Raw genomic sequence first — 25,839 nt, forward strand, 5'->3', positions numbered from 1 at the left:
ATTTTTATAAACTTATAAATTTATTATTTTGAAAAAAATAGCAGTACCATAACTTTTCTCAATAGAGATCATCTAATTTGCAACAATTTATGTTACAAGCCTATTTATATTTTTAATACCACATCTTTATAGATAGGTTGTAGGCTCGGTTGATCCCGACAAAAAGGATTTTGAAAAAGATCTAGTACCACTTTGACCCAATAACTTTTATTTTTTCAAAAAGACCTACTCCTTTTACCAAAAAAAAAAAAGACCTACTCCTTTTTCAAAAAGACCTACTCCTTTTTCAAAAACTAAACACATGGCAGAGGGTGAGGATATGATATCTGTACTTCCATATGAAAAAATCTTCCATTTCACCCTTCCCCTCCCTTTCAAGGCTCATCATTTGAAACTCCTCTAAACTAACACATATCACTTGGAGACAACCACAATGCACGGCTTTTAAAATATTATATGATATTGTATTATGATATTATCATCATAATATCATAAGGAATAACTATATTATATTATAGCATACCATATCAATACATTATTATACTATACTATACTATATTATATTATAATATAATAATATTATAATAAAAAAATATTTTAATATATTATATTATATTATATTATATTGTACTACAATATATAATGCTCTTTATTGTCATTTTTTGTCGTACTAAAAGCGCCATCTCAATTTGATTAGCAAATTCTTCAGAAATGTGGTTGCCAAAATCTCTATCGGTCAAAAATTCTACTTCTAAAAACCACTAACACGGATTCCAAACAAAATCTAAATCTTCTGTTAAAAATCTAATTAAAATAGTTACTTGAGCTGGGAACCAGAGCTCATTCCCGTGGCCACACTGTCTATACAAAGGCTCTGGTCCGAAAATTGAATAGTGCATCCAAGTATACAGGCGTAATAACTAAAAGCTAATTCTTTGTGCCCCACATGCAGCGCAATAGTTTAATATTATTGCACCATCTAATAACATTGAGGCACATAACATATTTAGATGGGATGGACATTTAATGCTGCCTAACTTTTACCTTTCTTCAATTTTTCAGTAATGAAAATATTCTTTATGACTTCTTAATACAAGCTTAATACCTTGTATGACTTTCTACGAGGAACTTCCTGTGAATATATATTACTTCCTATGAATATATATTATTAAGAAAGTTATATGATTTTCATTGAATATACGTAATTTTTTGTGAGCATATATAACTTTTTATAAATATATATATGTTCACAGAAATTCAATATATGATTTTCTGTGAACATATATGACTTCTATATGACTTTCTGTAAACACACACATATGTATATATATATACAGAAAGCCATATATGTTCACAGAAAATCATATGCATTCACAAAAAAATCATATACGATGTCTTGTGAATATATATATATATATATATGTTCACAGAAAATCATATATATTCATAGGAAACCACAGAAAATCATATATTCACAAAAAGTCACTTACAAAAAGTCATACAAGATATCAGAAAGTCATAAAAGATATTTTTATCATTAAAAATTAAAAAAAAAATTGTATAGTATTAAATACTCGTTCCATCTGAATGCGCTACGTGCTCTAATATTATTGGATGGTGCAATAGTATTGCACAGCATACGGTGCACAAAAAATTACTCATAACTAAATTTCATGGGGGTCTTCCTTCCTCAAATAAAAAGCATGCAAGAAACAAGCTTTGGGGGAAAAAAAAAAAAAAAAAGGGAAAACCATCAAGGGAAACTGTTTCAATAGGTTGAATTCCATGAAGTAATTAATTTGCAAACAAGAATCCAATATGTAAACTGTCATCTGGAATTCAGTGGTCCATGATAAGATCAGAGCAAAGATGCCAGCACTGGTGTCTTGCAAAGATCTACAATGTTTACTTCAAAAGGCGCAGGACCATGCATACAAAATAAACAGTTTACTTCATCATCAGCCTGTCCATTGAAAACTTGGTCTATTCTTATTGCATGAAGGGATAACCATCAGCTTGGCTTATTAGAATAATGAAGTATCCAACTGGAATTTCCAGTCATCAATATTCTCAAAAGTACCAACCTGAACAGACTTTTGAGGTGCGAACCATTTCTCTTGCATCATACGAGCCTGTATGATTAGAAAGGCATCCACTAAATGCTACCAGATCTTACTGATAAGTATGCTCCAATGGAAGGCTTCCTAGCTAGCAAGAGAAGGAACATCAGGTAATGGTGCCGCAACGCTTGCAGCCAACATGGTCTCATGTCAACCAAGTCCGAAAGAAGTCTGCTGTGAGAAGCCCAAGGCATGAGCACTGATTGCCATTGCACTCAACTCTCAGGGCAAAGATCAGTATGAGAAATCAGCAGTTAAGTATAGGAATTCACCAAATCAGAAAACGGTACATTCCTGTAGCAGTTATCAAGCATTCTGGTGATGAACTTGATTGTGGAAACTGAAAAAGCTGCCTAAAAGGATCCAAGTATGAATGGCACAAACAGCAATAATTCAACATAGGAAAAGTCTGTCCAAGTGAAACGGCGAAGAACAACTGCAAATTTGTACTTGTTCTTGTCTAGACAATTGGCAACTTGTTGATGGGTGATCTATCAAATACAATCACAACAAAATTTTCGATAGACACTACATAAAACAAGCAACCTAACAATCTGGAAAATTTTACAAGCAACACTAAAATGGTGATTTGCCGGATATCTTGAGAACTAGTATGTCATGTTTCCCTCTTTTTTATCTTTCAAAGCCGGGCTGTGCAGAAAATCCGGCCGAACCATGAACCGTGAACCCAATCCGAACCGGTCTTTTTGGTTCAGTTTATATTGGGCTTTTTTGAATTCGGTTTGGTTTCATTTGAGAAAGCCTAAAACAGAAAAAAAATCAATTTAGTTTTGGTTTGAGTTTTTAAAAAACTGATTCAAACCAATCTGACCGGAACCAACCCGAACCATGTGTATATGTATAAATATATATTCAAGCCGACCCAACCCAATCCAATCCGACCTGAACTATATATATCTATATATATATTTCAATTTTTTTATTTTTTTTCTTGTATATATATATATATATATATATATATATATATATATATATATATATATATATATAAAAGATAGAATATCAATCTGATAGACCGGACCGAATTTTTTGGTTCGGTTTCAAGCAGTTTTTATAGATGGTCAGTTCAGTTTCAAATTTAGCTCCAAACCAACCCGACCCGACCCATGCACACCCCTATTTCAAAGGAGTATTATCTACTGCAGTAACAAACATCATCAGCCATTCTATTTAGCTTCATCCTTCATCTTTCAGGAGGAAATTAAGTGTCCGATAACAAGAAAGTCAAGTCGGAGACTTGCTGAAAAAGCTTGAATGGTAGCCTTTAGCTATGCTTATTCACGAGTATTTGAAAAGTTAACTATTCAGATCAACATGTAAAAAAGGAAATAACCTAGTGCAGGAATTATTGTTGATTAACTAGCAAAGATTAAGCTATAGAATTTTCCACAGAAAAATAAAACTGATTTTTGGTTTTGTTAATACCATACAACCCTTTTTAACTCTGGTCAAACTAAAATGTTACTACTTATATTCCTATATACCAAACAAAAAAGAAGATGGATGATAAAGGAGAATAGATAATAACTAATTTCTTCTACTTCCAACCTGTTATTCACAAGCAAAATTCTGAAGTGCTGTAAGACGGAGGCAAGCTCATAAGAATCTTAACATGCATGGATTAATACCTGGTACACTCCACTTTCTAAAAATTATGATGAACAGATTTCTCAGGGTGGGTGTGTTGGTACCACGAGTCTTTCTCTTCATCCTCTGAATCTGCCTCAGTTTCAGATTCTTCTTCCCCTTCTGAATTAACTTCAGCTCCTGTGAAGTTTTCATCATAGGAATCGCTTTCAAGAATATCATCAGAATCAACTTCTGAACATGATATAGCTGTAATAATATCATCATTTTCTGCATCTGAAGAATCAACTTCAAGAGTATCATCAGAATCAACTTCAGTATTTGAGAGATCTTTACACAAATTATCACCACTAGCTGAACAGACACTTTCTTCATTTGTCAAGGCAGATATCCCTCCCTCCAATTTTAAGTGGCCTTGCCCAGTATCACCATACACTAAATCTGCATTCCTAGAGTTAGGATCACCATAAAGTGCAACATGTCGGTAATAAAGTTCAAGCTCTTTCTCAGATATTGCAATGAAGCGCCTTACAGTCTCAAGTGATTGCTCATACTTTGAATTTTCAAGTGCCTGAAAACAGAATCAGAACTCAACACACTGACAACTGAGAATTCAACCAAATTAATTGAATACATCATTCTCTCAAGGTCAGAAAAGCATAAAAACTAAAACTATAGAAATTTCCAAGAAACAAAATGTGGAAATGACTGAAGGACATACTTTTTTCTTGGACAGTGTATCAGTAGGTGACATAACTTCAGGCTGAACATAATTCTTTCCCCGATAAAATACAATTGTATTATTGTTAATAATTTGGATTGGTATGCCACCACTCAGCCTAGCTATCTCTTTTGCATATTCATGAACTTGGCCTGGCTTACAGGGCTTGCAGACAACCTTAACTGTTTCATGTTTTTTCCAATGCATATGCATGTTAAGAATTACACCTCCAAAAATGCCTCGCCTTCCAACTGGTACATAATTGGACTTTTTCTGAGCCATCTTTTTGACGTAGAAGCGTTCCTCGCCTGTCAATTCTTCTGGTTTGGTCATTGGACCTAGAACTTTGGGAACTTCATACTTCTTGAGCTTTTCAATCAGTATGGCTTCCTTAATTTTGGCCTGCATTTGGGAACAGATTGCCTTTCTTTACTTGCATATAAAAGCACCCAAATTTAAATTGGATAACAAACAAAGAGGTTTATAAAGCATGAAGAAGGTGAAGAGAAAGAAAGTGAAAAAAAAAATGTCAAAGCAGAGCATATAACGTAGTGACAAACTCATTTAGAGTACCAGGATCTGATACCAAGACACTTTATAAGTGGCATGGGTACCAAGTGTCCCCAGGTGTCCAGCATTTCAACATTCAAAAATCCCAAATTGGGGACATTTTGATACAAGTCATTTGATAAAATTAAGTATGGCAATGTCCTAAAAAAGGCTGATGACTAGCATACATTGACCAATCAATGAAACTTTTAATTAGAAAAAACTTGCATCCATGCCATTATAACACTAAAGAAAATGAAAGTAAAGGTGTAATGCCTCTTTGAAAGAGTTTGAACACTTTAAACTAATACCATTTAGTGATAATACAGTTGAGAATTCAAGTGTCATCCACAGCAGCAAGGTATTCTTTTGACAGAACACTTCCAGAAAGAAAATGCCAAATGGTAGCAATCTAGCTGACATAAGTAGGATGCTCCATTTTTCTGTTGCCCTTAGTAGCAGGTACTTCTACCTGGGGTGCCCACACCCTTTTGCAAAACGCTCAAGAAACTTGCTCCTACACCTGCAGAGAAGTTTGCTTCGCAAACCTGCACCTGCTGCCACTCCAAGTAAAAGGTTGTGCTATGCGGTGTCATATCCAAGCGTCCAAAAATGATGCCACTTTCAAAACTCTCGAAAACTGACGTTTCTGAGTAACACAGGTACATGAAAAGGGCAGAGAAACCAAATTACTTACTATAGCAATAGAAAACTGGATTAACTCTGGGTCAGGAAAGCATAAGCACAACACCTATTTGGGCCCTTCAAATATTCATCAACCCTGAATTAGACAAAGTAAACTATGAAGATACCACAACCAGTAGCCAAATGGTTCCGAACTTGTTTCTTAATTTGACACTGGAGATCAATTCCACTCAAACTGTTTCTTAATCAAAAACTGAGTGGTCGGAAAAAGCCAGAAGAACCAATAATAACACTTGATTGACAGCAATACTATCTCAATAATCTCAATAATTTAATGTGACTACTGACGAGTGAAACACAGCATGATAAATCAAGGTAAACAATATCTGTGGAAAATGGCGATTGTGGAAAATGGGTGGAGATTTTTAAAGATTCACTGAATGAAGATGATTTCAGAGTACATTAACTAAGGAAAAATCTCTTAGAGGGATAAACTTGTAAGTAAATTTGAGTGATATGCACTTAGTGGGGAATAGATTTGAGTAATCTTATTGTTCTAACGAGCAATAAAGGTGAACTCGTCAAAGTGTAAATGAGTAATAAAGCTTTCTCATCCCCATGGGGCTAGCTTTAAAGAGCAATAAATAACCAATCGTCATTTACGAATATTTGACTGCATGCTCGCTAATTTGGTGGCTTAAAGAAATACAGGGATTACAACTTCCACAAGTAACAAATTCTTTACAATTTTTTTGCAAAAATATAACCAGTTATCTCCTCAAGAGAGATGTACAAACTATTGTTTCCTTCTTCCATTCCTTCTCTTTTCACCTGTTCTTCTCCTGACCAATGAGGGGCCCCAGCTAAGCCAACAGGTCTCTGTACTTTCTAGAGTTACACTATTAGCCTTTGTAGCTGAAATTCTCAGCATCCGCTCTTTGCCTACACCTCAAAACCACTTTTTCACCTAAGGTCAATGTACCTCTTCACGTACACAACTCCATCCACTAGCAGATCACCTAAAACCTTGCTCAGAGCATCTCAACTTTCAAACAACTCCACTGGCAAGCAAAAAATTCCAAATTCACACCTTAAACATAACCAAGCCCGCAGCACCTTGACAGAATAATTAGCCTCTCCATGCACCGCCTCTCCCCTAAAATCCTCCCCTAACTTAAAAGCCAACAAAAACTAGTATCTACCAAAAAATGCTGGGGGCGAAAGAATCAAATCCTTCAACAATTTCCACACTCATCTAAATAATCCCAATAAAACCCAAATACTAATATAAAGAGTGACAAGCTGATATTAAAGAGAATGATAATGCAAAAGACTAATCCAACTCACCTTCTCAATCTTCTATCCGACCACAAAAATAGGGGAAAGAAAACCTTTCCCCTCTAACAAGCTGGAATCAACAGAAAAGCAAATCAAAATGCTAACTTTGGGCTTCTCACCTTCTCAATCTTATATTTAATCCTTGCCTCGGCGGTCGAGAACTTGCCCTTCTCCTTCTTTCCCTTGGGTCTGATCCTCCGAGGGTCCTTCTTGTTGGCCTCCCTCCGCTTCCGCTTCTCCCGCTTCCTCTGGAGCTTAAGCCGCTTCTTCGTCCGATACCTCTCCTTCCTTGGTGGCTCTATCTCGTGAGTCTCGAACCTCGGCTTCCCGTCCGACAGGACGAGGTTTACCGAGCCGTAGCTCAGACTCCTTGAAGCCCATGAACGGCGGTATGGATGGAAAGAATCAAAGCTTTTAAAGGAGGGTAGAAGAAGCCCATACCTGGAGTAGAGAAGGAAAGAGAAAGATTGAGAAAAGGATCGAAAAGGAGAAGGGGAAATGGGGAGATAGGCTTAGGGTTTGATACCTGAGTGGAAGTGGAGGAGGGGGAGTTGGGATTGGCAAGAAGGAATGGAGGAAGCGAGGCAGCGGGGATCTTCTGAGTCCTCGAAGCAGGAGGAAGCGGCCTCCCATCTCTGGCCACGGAGCACCAAGAAGGAGAGAGAGGAGGCGGAGATGGCAGCGGGTAAGGTACCCGCAAAATTTATCCTACCCGTATCCGAACCCGTTTAAAATCTTATTATCCGAACCCACCCCAAATTTTCAAACCCGATTATAAAATTATCCAAAAATCTCAAAACCCGTAGTGAACCCGGTCGACTATCCGAATCCATCCGATTATCTTTTATTCGGATCGGATTATTCGGATACTCAAACTCATCCAAACTTTTATCACGAAACAAGAACTCCATAAATTAAAAATTTTGTTGCAATCAAAAATTTCTAAACCCTACCAAAATTGAGCTCTCAAAATAACCAACTCACACCACCACAACTCACAGAAAATCCCAAATGCTTGAGAAAAAATCACGAGATGAAACCTAAGAAACCCCTCCGATCTCCCTCAACTGCTCTCCTTCACCACAGATCTTCGAATAAGAGAATGAAATGAAAAGAAAAAGAAATGAAAAGAAAAAAAAGACCAATCTACATAGGAAAAGGTCTGACCTTTCAATTTTCTCCATCTTTTCTTTGTTTCGTTAATTTTTCCCATGCTTTCCCTCGATATTTCTTCTATTTTTTCCATCCTCAGCAGTCTCGATCGGGTGGGAGGTCTGGAGTGGCTGAACAGAGAAGCTTAGATGATGATCAGAGTTTTGTAATTGTGTTTACATATAAGAGTTTAAAAGGTATAAATATATTATCAAGCAATTTAAAAATAATTATACACTATACTTGTTGTTATTAAAATCCGATCCGATAAGGACCATCTCGAGAGCACTGTTCGATTTGCGATGGTGGAATATATTCTATCTTAGAGTTACGGATCTGTACACAAAAAGAATGAAAAAGCTCATTAGATTGGCTCCAACCAGACTCTCCGATGCTTAAATCAGATTAAATTTTGAAAGAACGATAATAACGAAACTATAATAGAGAATTATAGTATAAAATATTATCCTATTCTAATTGGTCTAGTTTCATATGTTTTTTATCTCTTTTTATGTCGGCCTTTTGATAAGCTTGGCTTTCTTGCCTTTTGATGATCTAGATATATTTTTGGCTTTCTGATGAATTAAACTTATTCGGCTTTTTGATGACTAGATTTGTTCAGCCTTCGGATGAATTAGGCTTGTTCGACCTTCTGATGAACTAGACTTGTTCGGCCTTTCGATGAACTAGATATATTTAGAGTCTAATTCGGCCTTCTGATGAACTAGATTTGTTCAACTTTTTCAGCCTTCTCAGCTTTCTTGATATTCTTGATCTTTTGATGACCTATTGACCTACAATAAGGAAAGAAGAGAGCATTATGGATGAGGGCTTGTGAGCCTCTCACCATGAAAGGTTTGAGTTGCGAGAGTCTCTTCCTCTCAAAGTCTGTCCTTTTTCGGGATCTCTTGATCCTATTTATATAGGTGTAGAGCAAGGATCGATTATAGTTGGAGGTAAAAATCAAAGGGTGAAATATAACTCTCTCATTACGAGTCGTCACCTCCTTTCTTTATTTAGATGTAAATCTACCATAATCATCTTTATATTTTTGGATTCCTCTTAATAGCAAAAATATAACTGTCCAGATTAAAATATTTATAAAATTACTGGCCATGTATCAATTAATGATAGGAAGGCTGATTTATATACCATATCATATGCCTCCGACTTCTGAGTCCGAAGTAGTTTCATCGCTTCGGACGAAAGAAGTAGTCAATCAGAAGTCAAAATATCCAAAATATCTAAAGTAGATTAAAAATCAAAGGATCCGAAGAATATTTGAAGAAGATCCGAAGTAGATCGGAAGTCAAAATATCCAAAGTAGATTAAAAGTTGAAATATCCAAAGTAAATCATAAGTTGAACCTTGACAGTAAATCTTGCCAAGTCATTGTTGTCATTATCGACCTCCATTTGACTCATCTCTAAATGAGAAGTGCCAGGGGGCTACATGGGGTCCCTAAAGGATTAGCCCCGTCATTATCGTCTTTTATTAGTTCAGTGTTCAGCCGATCAAGTCGAATCATCTTGAGCTGGAGCTCGTATTTATCGTTAGCTTGGTGTTCAGCCAATCAAGTCAAATCATTTGAGCCGAAGCTAGTCGATTATCCTCATAGTTAGGATTTGGAGGTCTCAATTGAAGTTAGGGTGACCTCAATTGATTTTTCTTAATAGCTTGAATGAATCCAGATCCTTAGTTGATTTTCTACTCTCCTCGCTTCTAATGTTTAGCTCATCGGGTCTTCTGCTCAACTCGTTTCTAATATGAGGAGCAATTCATAGAGATCTTTCTCGATTGGCCGAGGTCAGTGTCTGCTAGACTCATATCCGATATTTAAGGAGCGCGTTATCATTTGCTCGACCTGCATCTGGCACGAGGAGTATTGATGGTCCCTATTTAGGTTATCTCCCTCTTCATTAGTCAAGGTCAGCTTTACCAGGGTTGATCCAAGTTCGTTGCAACTCGATGTGGTCCAAGGTGGATCTTTTATTGCTTTACATTGAATGTCGTTCATATAATAGAAAGACACAAGAAAAATGAAATGGAGAGCTGAAGAGCCAGCCCCCTACCTGACATGCCAATCTATTACTGTCGAAATCCGACCCGATTAGGACCATCTGGAGGATATTGTTCGCTCTGTGGTAGTGGAATATGATCTGTCTTAGAATTACAGATTTGTACATAAAAAGAATAGAAAAGCTCACCTGATTGGCTCTGACCGGACCCTCCAATGCATAAATTAGATTAGATTTTAGAAGAATAGTAATAACGGGAATATAATAGAGAATTATAGTATAAAATGTTATCCTATTCTAATTGGTCCAATTTCAGGTGGCTTTTATCTCTTTTAATTTGGCCTTTTGATGGATTTGACCTTCTCGATCTTTTGATGAACTAAATCTATTCGGCTTTTTGATGAATTAGACTTATTCGATCTTCTAATGAATTAAACTTATTCGGCCTTTTAATAAACTAGACTTGTTCGACCTTCTGATGAACTAGACTTATTCGGCTTTCTGATGAACTAGACTTGTTTGGAGCCTAGTTCGGCTTTCAATGAACTAGACTTATTTAGCTTTTTCAGCTTTCTTGACTTTCTCAGCTTTCTCAGCCTCTTAGTCTTCTCAGCCTTCTCGACCTTCTCGACTTTCTCGATCTTTTAATCACCTATTGACTTGCAACAAGGAAAGAAGATAATATAATGAATAAGGGCTTGTGAGCCTCTCACCATGAGAGGTTTGAGTTGCGAGAGTCTCCCCCTCTCAGAGTCTATCTTTTTTTAAGATCTCTTAGCCCTATTTATATGGATGTAAAGCATGGATCAATTATGATTGGAGATGAAAATCAAGTAATGAGATATAACTCTCTCGTTATAAGTCATCACCTTCTCTCTTTATCATATATATATATATATATATATATATATATATATATATATATATATATATATATATATATATATATATATATATATATATATATATATATACTCTATGGAAGAATATTATGGTGTTGCCAACTTAGCTCCTCAGATGAGTTTGGTTGCGCCACATGTACCTCAAAAATGATGGATCGCACAGAGGGTTTCAAAGGAGCGAGCCACGTGTGGTTACAAAACCCCATTCATCGTCTAAGCTTCCCTATTCGGCCGCTCAAGCCTTCCACACGGTTGGGCTAAGGAGCTCTTGCTCCTTTGCCCACATCCTCCACGAAGACCGCGACAACACCATCATCGGACACCTCCAACGATGGCCTTGCCTCCAGCCTCCTTCTCTCGATCCGTTATCAGTTTCAGTGGTGATTCTTTGCTCCGAGATCCAAGAATCCTCGTGCAAATTAATTACATTAGGTCACGTGCGGAGCCGACACCGGTGTCGAAAAGCTCCCAAGTGAGGCAAGGGGGGTTGGTGGCGCTGGAGCCGATGGAGGGGAGGGGAGACGGTTTGGTGGTCGCACGGAGTCAGGTGCAACACGGATGGCAGTGGGGCAGAGCCGTGGTGGGGGCGGCGTGAACGACAGCAACCTGGGCCTCATGCGGTGGGGGCAGGGATGGAGGGAAGGCGGCCGGAGGAAGGGATGGGACCATCATCACCAAAGTCGGCACCGAAAAGCTCCCAAGTGAGGGGAGGGGGTTTGGTGGTCGCACGAAGTCAGGTGCGACACGGATGGTGGGTGCGGCAATGATGGTGGGGTGGGCCCACAGTGGGGTAGCATGGACGACCGCAACCTGGGCCTCACGCGACGGGAGCGGGGGGTGGGGGAGGCAACGGGAGGAAGGGATGGGAAGGGGCAAAAAGAAAAAAAAAATATTTGAAGAGGAAGGAATAAAATATTATTATTTTATTATTAATAATGATTTAAATATTATTATTTTTAAATAATATTAATTTTAAAATAATAGTAAAAATATTATTTTTAAAAATAATATTTTTTATTCTTAATTTAAAAATACTATTTGTATAATAACATATTATTTTTAAAAAAATCTATTTCAAAAATTAATAATAAAATATTATTTTAAAATATTATTTAAATAATATTAATTTTAAAATAATAATAAAAATATTATTTTTAAAAATACTATTTTTAAAAATAATATTTTTATTATTAATTTAAAAATACAATTTGTATGATAACATATTATTTTTAAAAAAATTATTTCAAAAATTAATAATAAAATATTATTTTAAAAAAATTATTTCTAAAATAATAATAAAAATATTATTTTAAAATATTAATTTATTATTAATAATAATTTGAGTAATAATAATAAATTATTATTAATAATAAAATATTATTATTTGATTAATAATAAAAAATATTTTAGTAATAATAATAAAATATTATTATTTTATTAATAATAATATATAAAAAAGATAATGTGCAAGCGGAAGATTCATGGATTTTTCTATCTCCCCCGGTCCGGGGGGAGGGTTGTGGTAGAAGCACCATGGGCAAGCAAGGGGCGGATCGTGGAACCGAGCCCGTCTCTTTGCTCGGAGGCTATTAAATACAGAGATTTGGCTTTCAAATCGATAGAGTACCGTACTTTGTTTGTGGATAATTTATCAGATTTGATCTGATTCGGTGGATCGATTCAGATCTCGAAACATATTATTTGAAAAAAATAATAAAAATATTATTTAAAAAAAATAAATTAGTATGTTATTATTTTTAAAATTTAAAAATAATATGTTAACTCACATAGTTATGGTACATACTTAGATATACTTGATTTATCATTTAAGAGGTTGTGATGCACTTATAGGTTGCATGACTATAGGATTGAAAATAGGTTAAACATGGATTTGAGTATTGGAGTGTTGCCAACTCAGCTTCTCAAATGGATTAAAAGAACACCTCTTCAGTGTAACTATTTAATATGATATAATCAATATATTTTATTTTACTACATTCAGCCCCGCGTAATGCACAGATCTTCGACTAGTTTAAATATAAATCTGCTATAATCATCTTTATATTTTTGGATTTCTCTTAATAGCAAAAATGTAACTGTCAAAAATTAAAACCTTTTACAAAATTGCTGGTCATATGTCAATTAATGATAGAGAGATTAATTTATATGCCATATCAATATCCTTTTGCTAAAACAAGTGGTTAGGTAATCAAGAGATTTTTTTTTCTAAGTTTAGATTGAGTTCAAGGCATTGATCAACCATTTCTTTTTCTAAGTTTAGGTTGAGTTAAAAGCATTGATCAACCCTAGCTCTTTGCTTGGTATGAAGGGTAAATTGAAGAATGGCTAAAAAAAATGGGAAGAATGAATGAGGTAGAGAAGAAATAGAGATCAAAACATCCTTTTATGTGTTTGATGAAACATTTTCTATATTTGGTAATAGAAAGAATACAAAGATGGACCATATTTACATGATATCTATTTTTTAATAAAAAATATTATTATTATCATCTTATAATACTTATTTATACTAAAAAAATAAATAACATATAAATTTATGATCTTTATAATTTATAATTATACAAAATAATTATACAAATATTTAATTTTAATTTGAATGAATAAATAATTTTATAAATAAATTATAAATAAATTTATTTATTTACATAATTATATATTTAATTAATTAATAATTTAATTTAACTAGTCCATTAATTTTTATACAAATAGTTAATTAAAAATACTAAATATAAATAAAATAAAAATAATTCTAATTATTTAATTATAATTATAAAAAATTATATACCTAAATTAAATTAATTAATAATAAAAGGTGTTCAAAAGTTCTACTTCATTGGTCAGATGCAACAACAATTAGCAACCACCACATAAACAGAAGGCTTACAAAGTAAGAGCTTCATTAGTACACGAAATTTGAAAAAAAAAAAAAAAAATGCATCATATATGAAAAATAGTTTCCATTAATTCTAGATTTCTTTATTTTTTTTATTCAAGATGCATCGTACATGAAAAATAGCTTTCATTAATTCTAGATTTCTTTATTTCTTTTTTTATTCAAATAAATACCAGAGAATGTCTCCTTTGATGGATCTCTTCCCTTCTTAGAGATCATGGTATCCATTTTGTGCTAATCACATCCTTTTTTCAAGTACATAAAACTATAACAACATGAAATCTGCACTAGAACAAGAAGAATATGGGACTTTATGGGACATCTCCAAAAAAAAGCTAATGGAACAATCACTCCAATTTACAACAAAAATCAAATAATCATCACAATTTAAATTATCTTCTCCTTTTCTTCAAAAGAGAGCTAGCTCTTAAGAATATCTTGTCAATCTCATCAAGGTCTTCTAGTTTTACATCCTTTTCCAATGAATCACCGATCTTCGATGCAGCAGCAATCTGACGCAAATGCTCCTCAAAATCATCTGGCATCCCACCATTCACCGATGGAAACCTTTCGACTGCATCTAAATATAGAGGCTTCTCCAATTTATCCTCTGTCTCACCTTCAGAATCTGTTTCAAATATATCTGACAAATCTTCAGAATCTGACCAAGTGCTCGACTCCAAGGATTCATCTTCCTCCAGCTCATTGCTTCCAGCTTCTTGCACCTTGAGCTCCTCTAATCTTTCCAGCTGCTGGTCAGAAATTGTTCTATCACCTTCACCATCTGGAATTTCTTTGTTGGTGAAAGGCTTGCCCTCATTTTCTCCCTCTCTTTGCATCTGTGCTTGAAGATCTTCGAGGTCTTGTTGAAGCTTTGGGATGTACCTTCTGACAGCCCGAAGAGCATCTCTATACTTGGATTTATCCAAAGCCTGAGTGAAAGATACAGGAAGACCAATGGTTGAGATCAAAATTGAAAAATCTTTAGCAAATCCAGAAAGCTGCATCAAGGAGGACAAGTAATTCTTCCACTAGAACCTTACGACCCACAAAACAAAAAAGAGAATAGATAATAATACAAACCACCTTCTTCATAACGGGACAGAAAATAATTTTCCCTATTCTGCAGGATTAAGATCAAAATTGAAAAATCTTTGGCAAATCCAGAAAGCTGCATCAAGGAAGACAAGTAATTTTTCCACTAGAAGCTTACAACCCACAAAACCAAAAAGAGAATAGATAATAATACAAACCACCTTCTTCGTAATGGGACAATAAATAATTTTACATATTCTGCAGGTTGATGATCAACAAAGTAATATAAAACGAGAACAATAGCAAATGAAACTTCATAAGCAAGGTACAGACATTCCAAAAAAAGAACATCTTACGGTATAAAAGATGGAAACCACGTAAAGCGGGCATCCATCATTCATGATTATATTAACTATAAAGTAGTTTCTAGTCCATGCACTTAATAATCTTTATTTTATTGGCAAGATCACTTAGGAAGTCTAGAATTTCTCAAGCTAATTCTGTTAAATGGATTGTTGGGTTTAACTGCATAACCTCATGGTTGTAAACACATCTTGACAGAGATACAGGCTTGATACCAGGTTGTAAAACCAATTTCCAAACAAATCAGCTGTTCCAGACTTACACTGATAGCTACAGAATCATTCTCCTATGCTTTATTGATGTACATCTGACTCTGAGTCGCACTCCAACAGGTCCTCCAATGATTGGCCCTGTTTTGCCCATAGTACAGTCGACTAGAGGTGTGTGGGCAATTTGGATGGATTTGACATCTCAAAACTCAACAGATCAATGGTCATGATTTCATATATTTTGCTTATATCCATGACTATGGGATAAATAATGTAAATATATGGGCATGTTACTGCAAGAGAGTATTAAATGAATCCAATGAACAGTTTGTGGTGTCAATATCTGGAAAAGTACATGTACACACAGACACATCACATACAACACATAACATCATACATACAATGGATATAAGGTTCAGTCACACCTTCCAAACCAATATTGAAAATTTGAAACTTTACTACTTTGTCTCAAGCTGATCCAAAACTGAGATCAGTTTGCAGATTCAGCTGAAAATCCACATTGAACTATTAATCAGCTATTTGTGTAGTTTATAGGCCACATATTTATTAAGTTTAAAGTAGATTATTAATATGAAACTAGGATTTTACAAGTTTTTGAGGGAATTTGAAGCAGTTAGGTGTTTATTTCTGCAAAACTAAGAAGAAACATAAATTTTTATAGGTTGATTGGATTTTATCGTTTCTAAATTATTCTTAAACAGAAAGATAGCAGGTGCTTGCAGAGTAGATTGGCCTCCCAATTAAGGGACTCACAAATATGAGCTTTGATTTTGTGAGATTTGAACTCGATTCCAATACTCCCAGAAGTTTTTGAATAAAATTCGTGACTCCTTTCCCAAAGATTCTACATGTCAATCATCCTTGTGTACAAATATTACCAGTAGAGTGAAAATTTTTATCTCCAAGCAGAAGTATTGCAATTTTTTCATAAAAAGTACAGAGTTATTTATTTCTTTCATTTCTTTAGATTTCCATGTATTAGATTTTCCACAATCACGACAAAAAAAAAAAAATCACTCAAAAATTATGTAGAACATGAATTCTTTCGATTTTTTAATTCTTTAATCATTACAAGTTACATCCAAAACAATCAAGAATATAAACAATAAATACTAAAGAAAAGAACTCTAGAATAATGACTAATATGTTTTATTAGTAACTAACAATGACTAATATGTTTACGGAATTAGTTTTATTAAATTTAATTTCCTTCACTTTTTGGATATATTAGATTTTTTGTATTTTTTTTTCCTACCATGGCTGAGATCCAGATAAGCTACACGTATAGCATAGGTAACTTCTTGATACTTGTATGTTAGGAAGAGAAAGGTACCTTCTTTTTAGAAAGAGTAACTCTCGGAGACATTATCTCTGTTGGTGGTTGTGCATAGTTTTTCCCCCTGTACATGATGATTGTATTTTCTTCATGGATATCAAGCACAATTCCCCCACTTAATCTAGCTAATTCCGCTGCAATCTCCCGAACCTCCTCTGGTGTAAATGTCTTCACCACAACCTTCAATGTTTGATGTTTCTTCCAATGCAAATGCATGTTCAGAATTACTCCCTGGAAGATACCACGCCTTCCAACAGGCACATAGTTCTTGCACTTGTGGCCCATCTTGAGGAAGTAAAAATGCTCTTCAGGTGTAAGAACCTCTGGGTCATGGGTAGTTTCTGATGTCTCTGATGGTTCAAGTTTCTTTAATGCCTGGGCAAGTCGCTCTTCCTTCCTACGAGCCTTTTTTTGGCCACCATGAAATAGTCAGAGTTGCAAAAATTGAATTTGCATTTAAATCATTACTAAAGTTATATGAAAAAGATACATATAAAAACAAAACAACCAGCAGTGCAAGCCACATTCATACTGCATACGACAGTCAATGGGCAACTGAACTTAAATGCAATTCGAATTAGGGACATTATTTCATTTTGTTATGGACTTTAGGCCCTTGCTCTAGTTAACCAACAAGAATATGAACAATCTTAAGCTGTTCATGTCACCAAATGCCAAATCCATGAACTAAACGGTCATAAAGCTGCACCATATAATGCTCCTTTTTAAAATAAGAAATTCCTTTTGCACTTTTGATCTGTGCATGATTTGCTTTTGTATGCACAAATGTCTGTAAAAAATTAAAATTCACGATCAGAAAAACATCTACATTGCTAAGTCCTGATATAGGATTAGGAGGTCATTAATCATGAGGCAAGCAGCAGTTAAGGGAATAGTTATCAATTACAGAAAAGAGATAACTTGCATGTCAAAGGAGCATATATGAAAAGGAAGAATATTGGGCCAGAAGGACTAGGAAGATGCATTTAAAAAAAAAAAAATGCATACTCAGAAAATGGTAACAATTAGCATGAGAATGTACTAAATAAACAACCGGCTTATAAAGAAAGACAAGCCTCTTTGCTCGTAAGCTGCAAAATGAGAGTTTGCAACATGATGAACAACGGAGAGGAAAAGACAAAACATAATCCAGAAAAACACAAGCCAAAACAGATCACTTGCCATTGCTCAAAAAAGATGGTACTTGGAGGACTTGACAAGAAACTGAAAAAGTTCAGCAGTATATAAAATAGTAATTAATTTCTAGCAACATACAGGAAAACTTATGAATGATTAATCACTTTAATTATATCTGACTTAATAACTGTGTATGTGTCTTTGGGGGCTGTCACAAATGTTTGTGCATATAAACACATTGTTTTAGAATCCAGCATGAACATGAGACTCTTCAGCTCCAAAATGCAAGTGGAGCATTCAATGTTTCAAATACAACTTGAAAACTTCAAGTTGGTTACCATAGATGATGATCATATCAAACAATCTAACAAAATTTCCTCAAATCTTTACTATACTAAAAATGCTAGTTTATAAGCAAGCAGGCACACAGCAGACATCAAATTGGCTAGCAATACTAAGTAGCAAACTTGAATATCATTGCAATACACATGATGACTAAATCAGAAATAGAAGTGCTAGAAGTTTAGGCCATGGAGAGGAATTCAGCATACTTAAACCCACATACTCACGAGAGTTAAAGTTTATATGCTAATTCCACATGCAATTTGCATATGTATAGCACCAAAAAACATTAAACAAGGAGCTTTATTGAGATCTCAAGAAATTTGCTCTGGTGATCAAAATTTTAGGCAGCATACTTAAACCCACATAATCAAGAGAGTCCAAGTTTCTATGCTAATTCCTAACATGCAATCAGCATATGTATAGCATCAAAAAACATTAAACAAGGAGCTTTATTAAGATCTTATACGATAACAGTTGAGAAATCTGCTCTGGTGATCAAAATTTCAGGCCTTACAGACAGCGAAAAGACAAACGTCACTAACATATGTGAAAAACGTCACTAACATATGAGAAAATCATCATCTTATTCTTCAGAATAATTAGAACATCCGTTGATATATTATTTACTTAGAAAAAGCTCACTAAAAACCACAATTTTTAATGGTGTAAAAGCTGCAAGCAGACTCAAATAGGAGAAATCAAGGTTCACCATCTCAATACCGGACCCTATACCGGTCCCATCCTATTATACTATCAGTATATGGTATGGTATGAGATGGTGAGGCGTATCAAGTGTTGGTATGTTATGAGACTATATACCAATATGGTCCGGTAATGTCTGGTGCGGTGCAGTACCGATTGATACAGCAAACTTTGGGAGAAACAATCTACAAACTATGTCATGTGTTGCTAGCAGAATCTTCATCAAATGGAAGATGCTCTTAACTTTCCACACGAAGATAAACAAATTCCACTAGGCTATTAAATTAGATATTTAACATATAAAGCTATATATATATATATATATATATATATATATATATATATATATATATATATATATATATATATAATGAGAGCAGAAATATACCTTCCTCAATTTGTATAAAATCTTCTCTTCCGCAGTCATCCTTTCATACTCCTTCTTCTTCTTCCACCTGAAGAACTTCAACCACCTTACTACCGCTCTTTTTCCTTTCAACTTTTTTCTCTTTGGTTTTGCTTTACAATTATCATCAACAGAGACCACATTTCCTGCATTATGTTGAGTCTCTACCACATCCTGGCCCATGTTGCCAACAAGCTGACTTGTATGAATACCACAACAACCAGTAAGACTGAATTGTTCCATACTAGTGAGAAGCCCATGGAGAGGCCTTTTTTTACGAACCTTGCATAAAACATCAGAACTACTGCAACATGAGGTTCCTTATAATTCTCAAGATGACGAATTTTTCCCAATTGCTTAAAATAAAGCAAGACAATTAACAGAGTACAAACAGAAACATACAAAAACACAAATCTATAGAACTGGTATAATAGAGTGATTGAATGTGCCATCGTGAGTAACATAATGATCACGTAGCATAACATATTCGCTCATTGTATGATTTAATAAAGAAAAAAACTTCATATTCATTGATGTATATATACTTCTGCACTAGAAATCACAGCAACAAATACATAATACTAAAGAAAAATAAAAGTACAGAATATCTCTAAGCATAAATATTAATAAGCCTATCAACCATCTATCAGTAATTGCCATTACAGTTCCCATTTTGATATTCTTATCTAACGCACATCCTCCGCACAAAGGAAGACTCTCCAATCTCCATCTCTCTAATTCTATCTAAGCCTTCTGTATCATTCACCTCCTTGACACTTTAGTCTGTTGTTAGAACCCCGTCATCTCCATTGCCATCTGTGACTAGGTTGCACATTCACCAAAGCATCTCAAAATTTCTTATCTAACTACCTATTGATACTCAACTGTGCTTTCTCAAATATACACATTATCAACTCAATCATTTCTAGTTAAACCACCACATATGCTAGTCCATGCTGATTGTGTGCTGCCAAAGAAACTATAATGGTATCTCTATTTACCCAACTCATGCTAAGCTTACTTGACAAACCCATCTTTCTCTCCATTTTTGGGGAATCCTTTGTCCCTCAGTTTTATATCAGTTTGGCTTTACAAAAGTTCAATCCTCTAGTTATTTTCTCAATATATATGATCTAAATCAGCCTTCACCATCTCTCTTTTAACCATACCTTATTGAAGAAACCTCATCCCAAAGTCAATAACTAATAAACAAGCTCCTCAATAGCTTCACTTTTCTTCGACAATTAATTGGTCCTGACTCCATTACTTGTCCACTGCAAAAGAGCAACATAACTCATCTTGAACCACTTGAACAATGACAGTGCTTGTGCCAGAGATCCGGTCGAGCACATCACTCATTTCGAAATCAGCTATGGAGACACGGCTCATGACAAACATCTGTTATACTGTTGCCTTTTATTTTTTTTTGGCGGGGGGGTGTGGGTATGGTGGTGTGGGGGTTGAAGTGGACAATCCATCTACATGTATACTAAACTACCTCTAAAATAGTTTTATGTAAAACTATGTCAAGCAGGGATGGAAAGCAAACAGGGCAGGCCCAAAACCTATCAGGTTAGGCCAGTTTGGGGTAGAGCTTTCAACCCAACATGAAAAGGCCTATGTTGAGCTTGAGCGTGGAAATTGCAGCCTGATTGAATGGAGCTAGAGGCCCAAGCTCGGTGATAGGCCCTAGGCCCAAAGCTCGAGCCATGCATGGCTCAAAGCCCCACCTCCTTCGCCATCTCTCCTCTCCTCTCTCCACACTCTGTATACCCTTTCCTCCCTCCCCCATCATTTTCTATAGCTTCTTTCTTTCTCTTGATCCTTCACTCTCTCTCAATCTCTCTCTCCTTTCTCAACCTCTCTTTCTTCTATCTCTCAGCCTCTTCCCTCTCTTCCCCCCTCTATTTCTATCTTGATCTCCCTCTCCCCCCTATCTCTCAAGAATGTAGGATAGTACAGCAGGGGCGCTCTCATCAACCTTAGATGGATCCAACCCTTTTGGGCTTCAGGTCAAGCTTGGGCTCAGGCTCGTGTCAGACTTTGTGAATATGTTTCAGGTTTGGGCCTAGCCCGAAGCCCCAAAGTTATTCTTGGGCCAGGCTCAAAGAAGGAGGCAACCTAGCCCCGTCCATTTCTGGTCCAACAATGTGCAACCTAATAGTTAAAGAAAATTCCATCATCAAATTGAATAAAAACAAGTTAAAATATGCAATACAACCAAGCCTTCTTTCTTAAAATGATGAAAATGTTAAACCCATTCCACAACACATGGAAACAAAATTCTAGCATCCCTAGCTAAACAAAATGTCAAAAGATGTCAAACATTCAACACATCAAAATGTTTTTTTCTAAACATGTTTATTCAACCAAACCCAAAGAGTGCCCCCCCAAACCCCATATCCATCTTGAAATTTTTTGAAAAAAAAATCATCCGAAAAAAAAAAACAATTTTGAAATAATACCTCAAGAAGACATGCTATATGATTCAAAACAAGTTCAATTTACATAAAGTGAAACAAAGAAGGAAAAAAAACCATAACTTTTGTTTACCTTATGGATCTTAAAGAAGTCCCAGGCTTTGGTTGTCCATGAAAAAAGGCAGGCCTTGCAAAGTCATGTATAAAATTCCTCATGACTAATGAACGCTTACATGGTTCCAAGAGACTGGAGTTCTTGTAATAAAGGGCAATACAACTACTTGGAAGAAACAAACAGAAATAAATGAAATGGGTAGAGCTAGAAAAATGAAGAAATGATAGGAAAAAGGTAGATTATTTACCTAAGTGGAGATGAGAAGTGAGAAGATAAATGGGGAAGGGAAAGTAACAAACTCAGTCTCTGAAATGTGTGAAAATGGCCTACCATTGTCTGCAACACAAACTACGATAAACAAGATAGAACAATTTGCCATTAAGAGAAATGAGAAGAAATCAAATTATCTATTTGAAAAATTAGAATTAAAGATTCCATCTAACATAATTATTCCAAAAACACTGTTATCCTTTTTCTATGTAAAATTAAACAAGAAATAATTTCCGAATGGAAATTTCCAATAATATGAGAAAAGCTTAACACATCCACATTTTCTGCAATACATTATCTATTTCTTTCAGTACTTCAGCTTTTTCTTGGCAGAACATTATACTTTTGTTAATTATTCAGTATTTTCTCATTTATTTTTGGTTTCATCAATTGTAGATTCATAATGTCTATATTAGTATCTGATAGTGCTAATATTTTGTAATTTTGTTTTAGTTCAGTTGTATTTTGTTTTCAGTTTTTTTCCTCATGTCAACCTTTAGTTCAATCTTTTTCTTATTTTCTAGTTGTTTTTTGCCCCAACATGAATGGCACATACCTACTTGCTAAAAAGGAGAATAAACCAAAACTTTTCCAAAAACCAAAATACCATCTCATAGAATCATGGAAGATCGAAACTATTCATTCCACAAGTAAAACAAAAAGCTACTCAGGTAATGTCATAATGTGTGAAGAAGACACTTGTGTGCTAACAATTCTCCGGTCTTCCTAAAGAAACTCCATATGTATTTTAAGACTCACAAGAATGATTAAAATGTAGAAATGTCAACAAAAAGATATATTCCATAATTTTTTCTGGGAAATATTTTTGTTTACATATCGCTGTACAATTATGATAGATGTGACGTTCTATTTTAATCGGTCATTATATTATCATGACTCTATGTTGATAATTTAATCTCTCAAAATTTCCCATTGTCATTGAAAACATGGGAACAACATCTATCTATCACCACCTCTGATTCTCTAGGCGGAAATGGGTCAGAATACAAATCAGATCTGGCCATATTTACAAAAGGAACTTGGTTTCCAGGTATTAGTTTAGGAATCAGAGGTTTAAGATGGCTCTACAGTATTTTTGTCACAAATTTATAGGTACCAGACAGTAGACTGATAGACCTATAATTCTCGGGAAGTAAAGGATCAAGTTACTTGGGAATCAGATTTTTATGTATGTGCTTTTCCAAAGGCATAGAACCCGTCCTAAAGAAATCCTTGGTAGCATCTATGATGTAACTCTTGATGATGGGCCAGAAATTTTAGAAAAAAAAAGTGGTTGAAATCCATCTGACCTAAAGCTTTATCTGAGGCCATTTGTTTTCCTACATTTTCTATTTCATTTGATGCGACAGTAGATATGAGGCATTCATTTTCCTCATTAGAAACCAAATTAGGGATTGAAGGAACAAAATTAGGCATTCATTCTCTATTCCATAATCATCTAAATAATTCCAGCAAAACCAAGCGCTCGTGTAAATAATGACGGGCAGAAATCAATAGAGAAACAAATCAAAATGCTTACTTTAGGCTTCTCACCTTCTCAATCTTATATGTAATCCTCGCCTCCGCGGTGGTGAACTTGCCCTTCCTCTTCTTTACCTTGGGCCTGATCCACTGAAGGCCCTTCTTGTTGGCCTCCTCTCTGCTTACGCTTCTCCCGTTTCCTCCGGAGCTTGAGCCACTTTCTTGGTCCGAGATGCCTCCTCCTTTTGCGGCTCTATCTCGCCAGTCTCGAACCTCGGCTTCCCATCCGACAGGACGAGGTTTACCAAGCCGAAGTTCAAACCCCTGGAAGCCCAAGAATGGCGATATGGATCGAAAGAATCAAAGCTTTTAAAGGAGGGTGGAAGAAGGCCAAACCTGGGGTACATAAAGACGGAAATAGATTGAGAAAAGGATGGAAGGGGAGATGAAGAAATAGTGACATAGGGTTAGGGTTTGATCCTTGAGAGGAGTGGAGGAGGGGGAGTTGGGTTCGGCGACAAGGAATGGTTGAAGGGAGAAGGCTTTAGTCTTGTACGCAAGAGGAAGCGGCTTCCCACCTCTGGAAACGGAATACAGAAGGCAAGGGGCCGAAAGGCGAGGGGAGTGAGGAGATGAAACAATTGGCGAGAACCGATTTGGCTGTTTCTGAGTTCCGAGAGTGACGCAAATTGGAAGCATCACGTGCACCGCCTATGATAATTGACTCAGAGAGAACAGAAAAAAAAAAAAAAAAAAATCGAATGCTGTACTCCAGCTCTATACATGAACCAACAATCATAGATAGTGCACAGTATGCATCATCTATAATGCACAAAATATGTCTCATATATTTGAATCTATAATAAAAATATTTTGTACATCGGACGATATAATTCACGCGCATCATGGTGATCGACTCACATATGAGATTGGATGCAATGTAAAAAAATATTCTTTTTTTTTTACAGATTTCGAATGAAAATCAATCACTGCAAGCAGTGCGTGTGGAGCTGCACACCCGTGATGCACAAAATATTTATCAATCTGCAATACTTAATATAGCAGCTACCCCAAACCATACACCGATGACTTGCCTACTCCCTGCGAGCGGAAAGCTAAGCAGTAGCCATGTCAGCTTAACCGTTGGTTTCAATTTGCATCATGAAACAGAAATGCCGCCCAGCTTGTTGATAGGCCAGTAGGGTCTAAATCCTTGATGCATCAGCCGTCAATCATCTTTCTCATGTCTCATGGACATTTAAAATTGATGCACCCACTTGTATTTTCAGGATGTACATCGCTATTTTTATTTGATTCATAGATAGTGCCATCTAAAGCCATTGCTTTGAACTCTGTCTTGAAATGGTTCGAGGAGCTAACTTGAGGGGTCAGTAAAGTCCCAGGTTTTTAATGCATCAGCTCATAAAGTTATGGCAACCATTAAGATTGAAATAACACATTTACATAGTCATCCTTCTCATCAAATGTATAGAAAGATGAACTAATGAAGCAAGGCATAGATCAAGCATATCTCTCTCGTAACATCTACAAGGGCTAATATTATCCACTCCACAAGCAGTGACACCAACTAAAATTGAAGCACCACTTGTTGTACCACTTTGCCCCATTTCTAGATGGTAAGGAGAAATAACCTTCGAGCAAGCACCCGGTGATGTAGGTTATGAACTTAGCTGCCTAACATGCCTTGCAGTTTGAGCCATGCATATAGCTCTCGTAGGAAGGTTTAGACTTAAATTTGTATCAAATCTGCCGACTAAGCCCCAACTAAAGTCAGCACACTGATGGGCTTGAGGAATTATTTTCTATACTATGTGCAACATATGGCTGTGCATGCCATCAATCACAGCTATTTATTTTTGTGAACCCCATTCATTATTGATCGGGTCCATCTAATAATTTTTCTTAGGTCCATAGAATCCAAAGTTGGTATGTCAATTTGAATGCATGCATCATTCCTAAATAGCTCTAAAACAAGGAAAAAAAATAGATGCTGGAAATATGGACAAGGAT

At 35.6% G+C, this 25,839-nt stretch overlaps 2 protein-coding genes across 12 annotated transcripts; both read right to left on the bottom strand.

Annotated features, from left to right (window-relative positions):
* Positions 1 to 1,794: 1,794 nt before the first annotated feature.
* Positions 1,795 to 7,663, bottom strand: LOC105051456 (uncharacterized). 5 transcript variants are annotated; one of them, XR_012134370.1, is made up of 6 exons: positions 7,508 to 7,663; positions 7,101 to 7,422; positions 4,450 to 4,851; positions 3,770 to 4,299; positions 2,085 to 2,414; positions 1,795 to 1,963 (listed from the first exon to the last, which is right to left on the bottom strand). XR_012134370.1 is itself a non-coding variant. In XM_019852708.3 (5 exons), exons 1-4 carry the CDS (start codon positions 7,612 to 7,614, stop codon positions 3,787 to 3,789), a joined length of 1,344 nt encoding a protein of 447 aa, XP_019708267.1. In that variant the 5' UTR covers positions 7,615 to 7,663; the 3' UTR covers positions 1,795 to 2,291; positions 3,770 to 3,786. The 5 variants fall into 5 exon arrangements, 4 of the variants coding, with proteins under 4 accessions (XP_019708267.1, XP_010930217.1, XP_010930216.1 ...); XM_019852708.3 differs by having other exon boundaries at positions 1,795 to 2,291; XM_010931915.3 differs by having other exon boundaries at positions 1,795 to 2,294.
* A 6,428-nt stretch (positions 7,664 to 14,091) lies between these two features.
* Positions 14,092 to 24,496, bottom strand: LOC105051625 (uncharacterized CRM domain-containing protein At3g25440, chloroplastic). Of its 7 annotated transcripts, none has more exons than XM_073243171.1 (7): positions 24,205 to 24,496; positions 23,881 to 24,132; positions 22,304 to 22,392; positions 22,075 to 22,218; positions 19,504 to 19,825; positions 16,929 to 17,336; positions 14,092 to 14,899 (listed from the first exon to the last, which is right to left on the bottom strand). In XM_073243171.1, the coding sequence occupies exons 3-7, from the start codon at positions 22,387 to 22,389 to the stop codon at positions 14,360 to 14,362; spliced, it is 1,500 nt and encodes a 499-aa protein (XP_073099272.1). In that variant the 5' UTR covers positions 22,390 to 22,392; positions 23,881 to 24,132; positions 24,205 to 24,496; the 3' UTR covers positions 14,092 to 14,359. The 7 variants fall into 7 exon arrangements, with proteins under 7 accessions (XP_073099272.1, XP_073099274.1, XP_073099271.1 ...); XM_073243173.1 differs by having other exon boundaries at positions 22,304 to 22,404; XM_073243170.1 differs by having other exon boundaries at positions 23,867 to 24,446.
* Positions 24,497 to 25,839: the final 1,343 nt, after the last annotated feature.

This window comes from Elaeis guineensis, chromosome 9 (assembly GCF_000442705.2).
Source record: "Elaeis guineensis isolate ETL-2024a chromosome 9, EG11, whole genome shotgun sequence".
In the NCBI taxonomy this organism is placed as follows: domain Eukaryota; kingdom Viridiplantae; phylum Streptophyta; class Magnoliopsida; order Arecales; family Arecaceae; genus Elaeis; species Elaeis guineensis.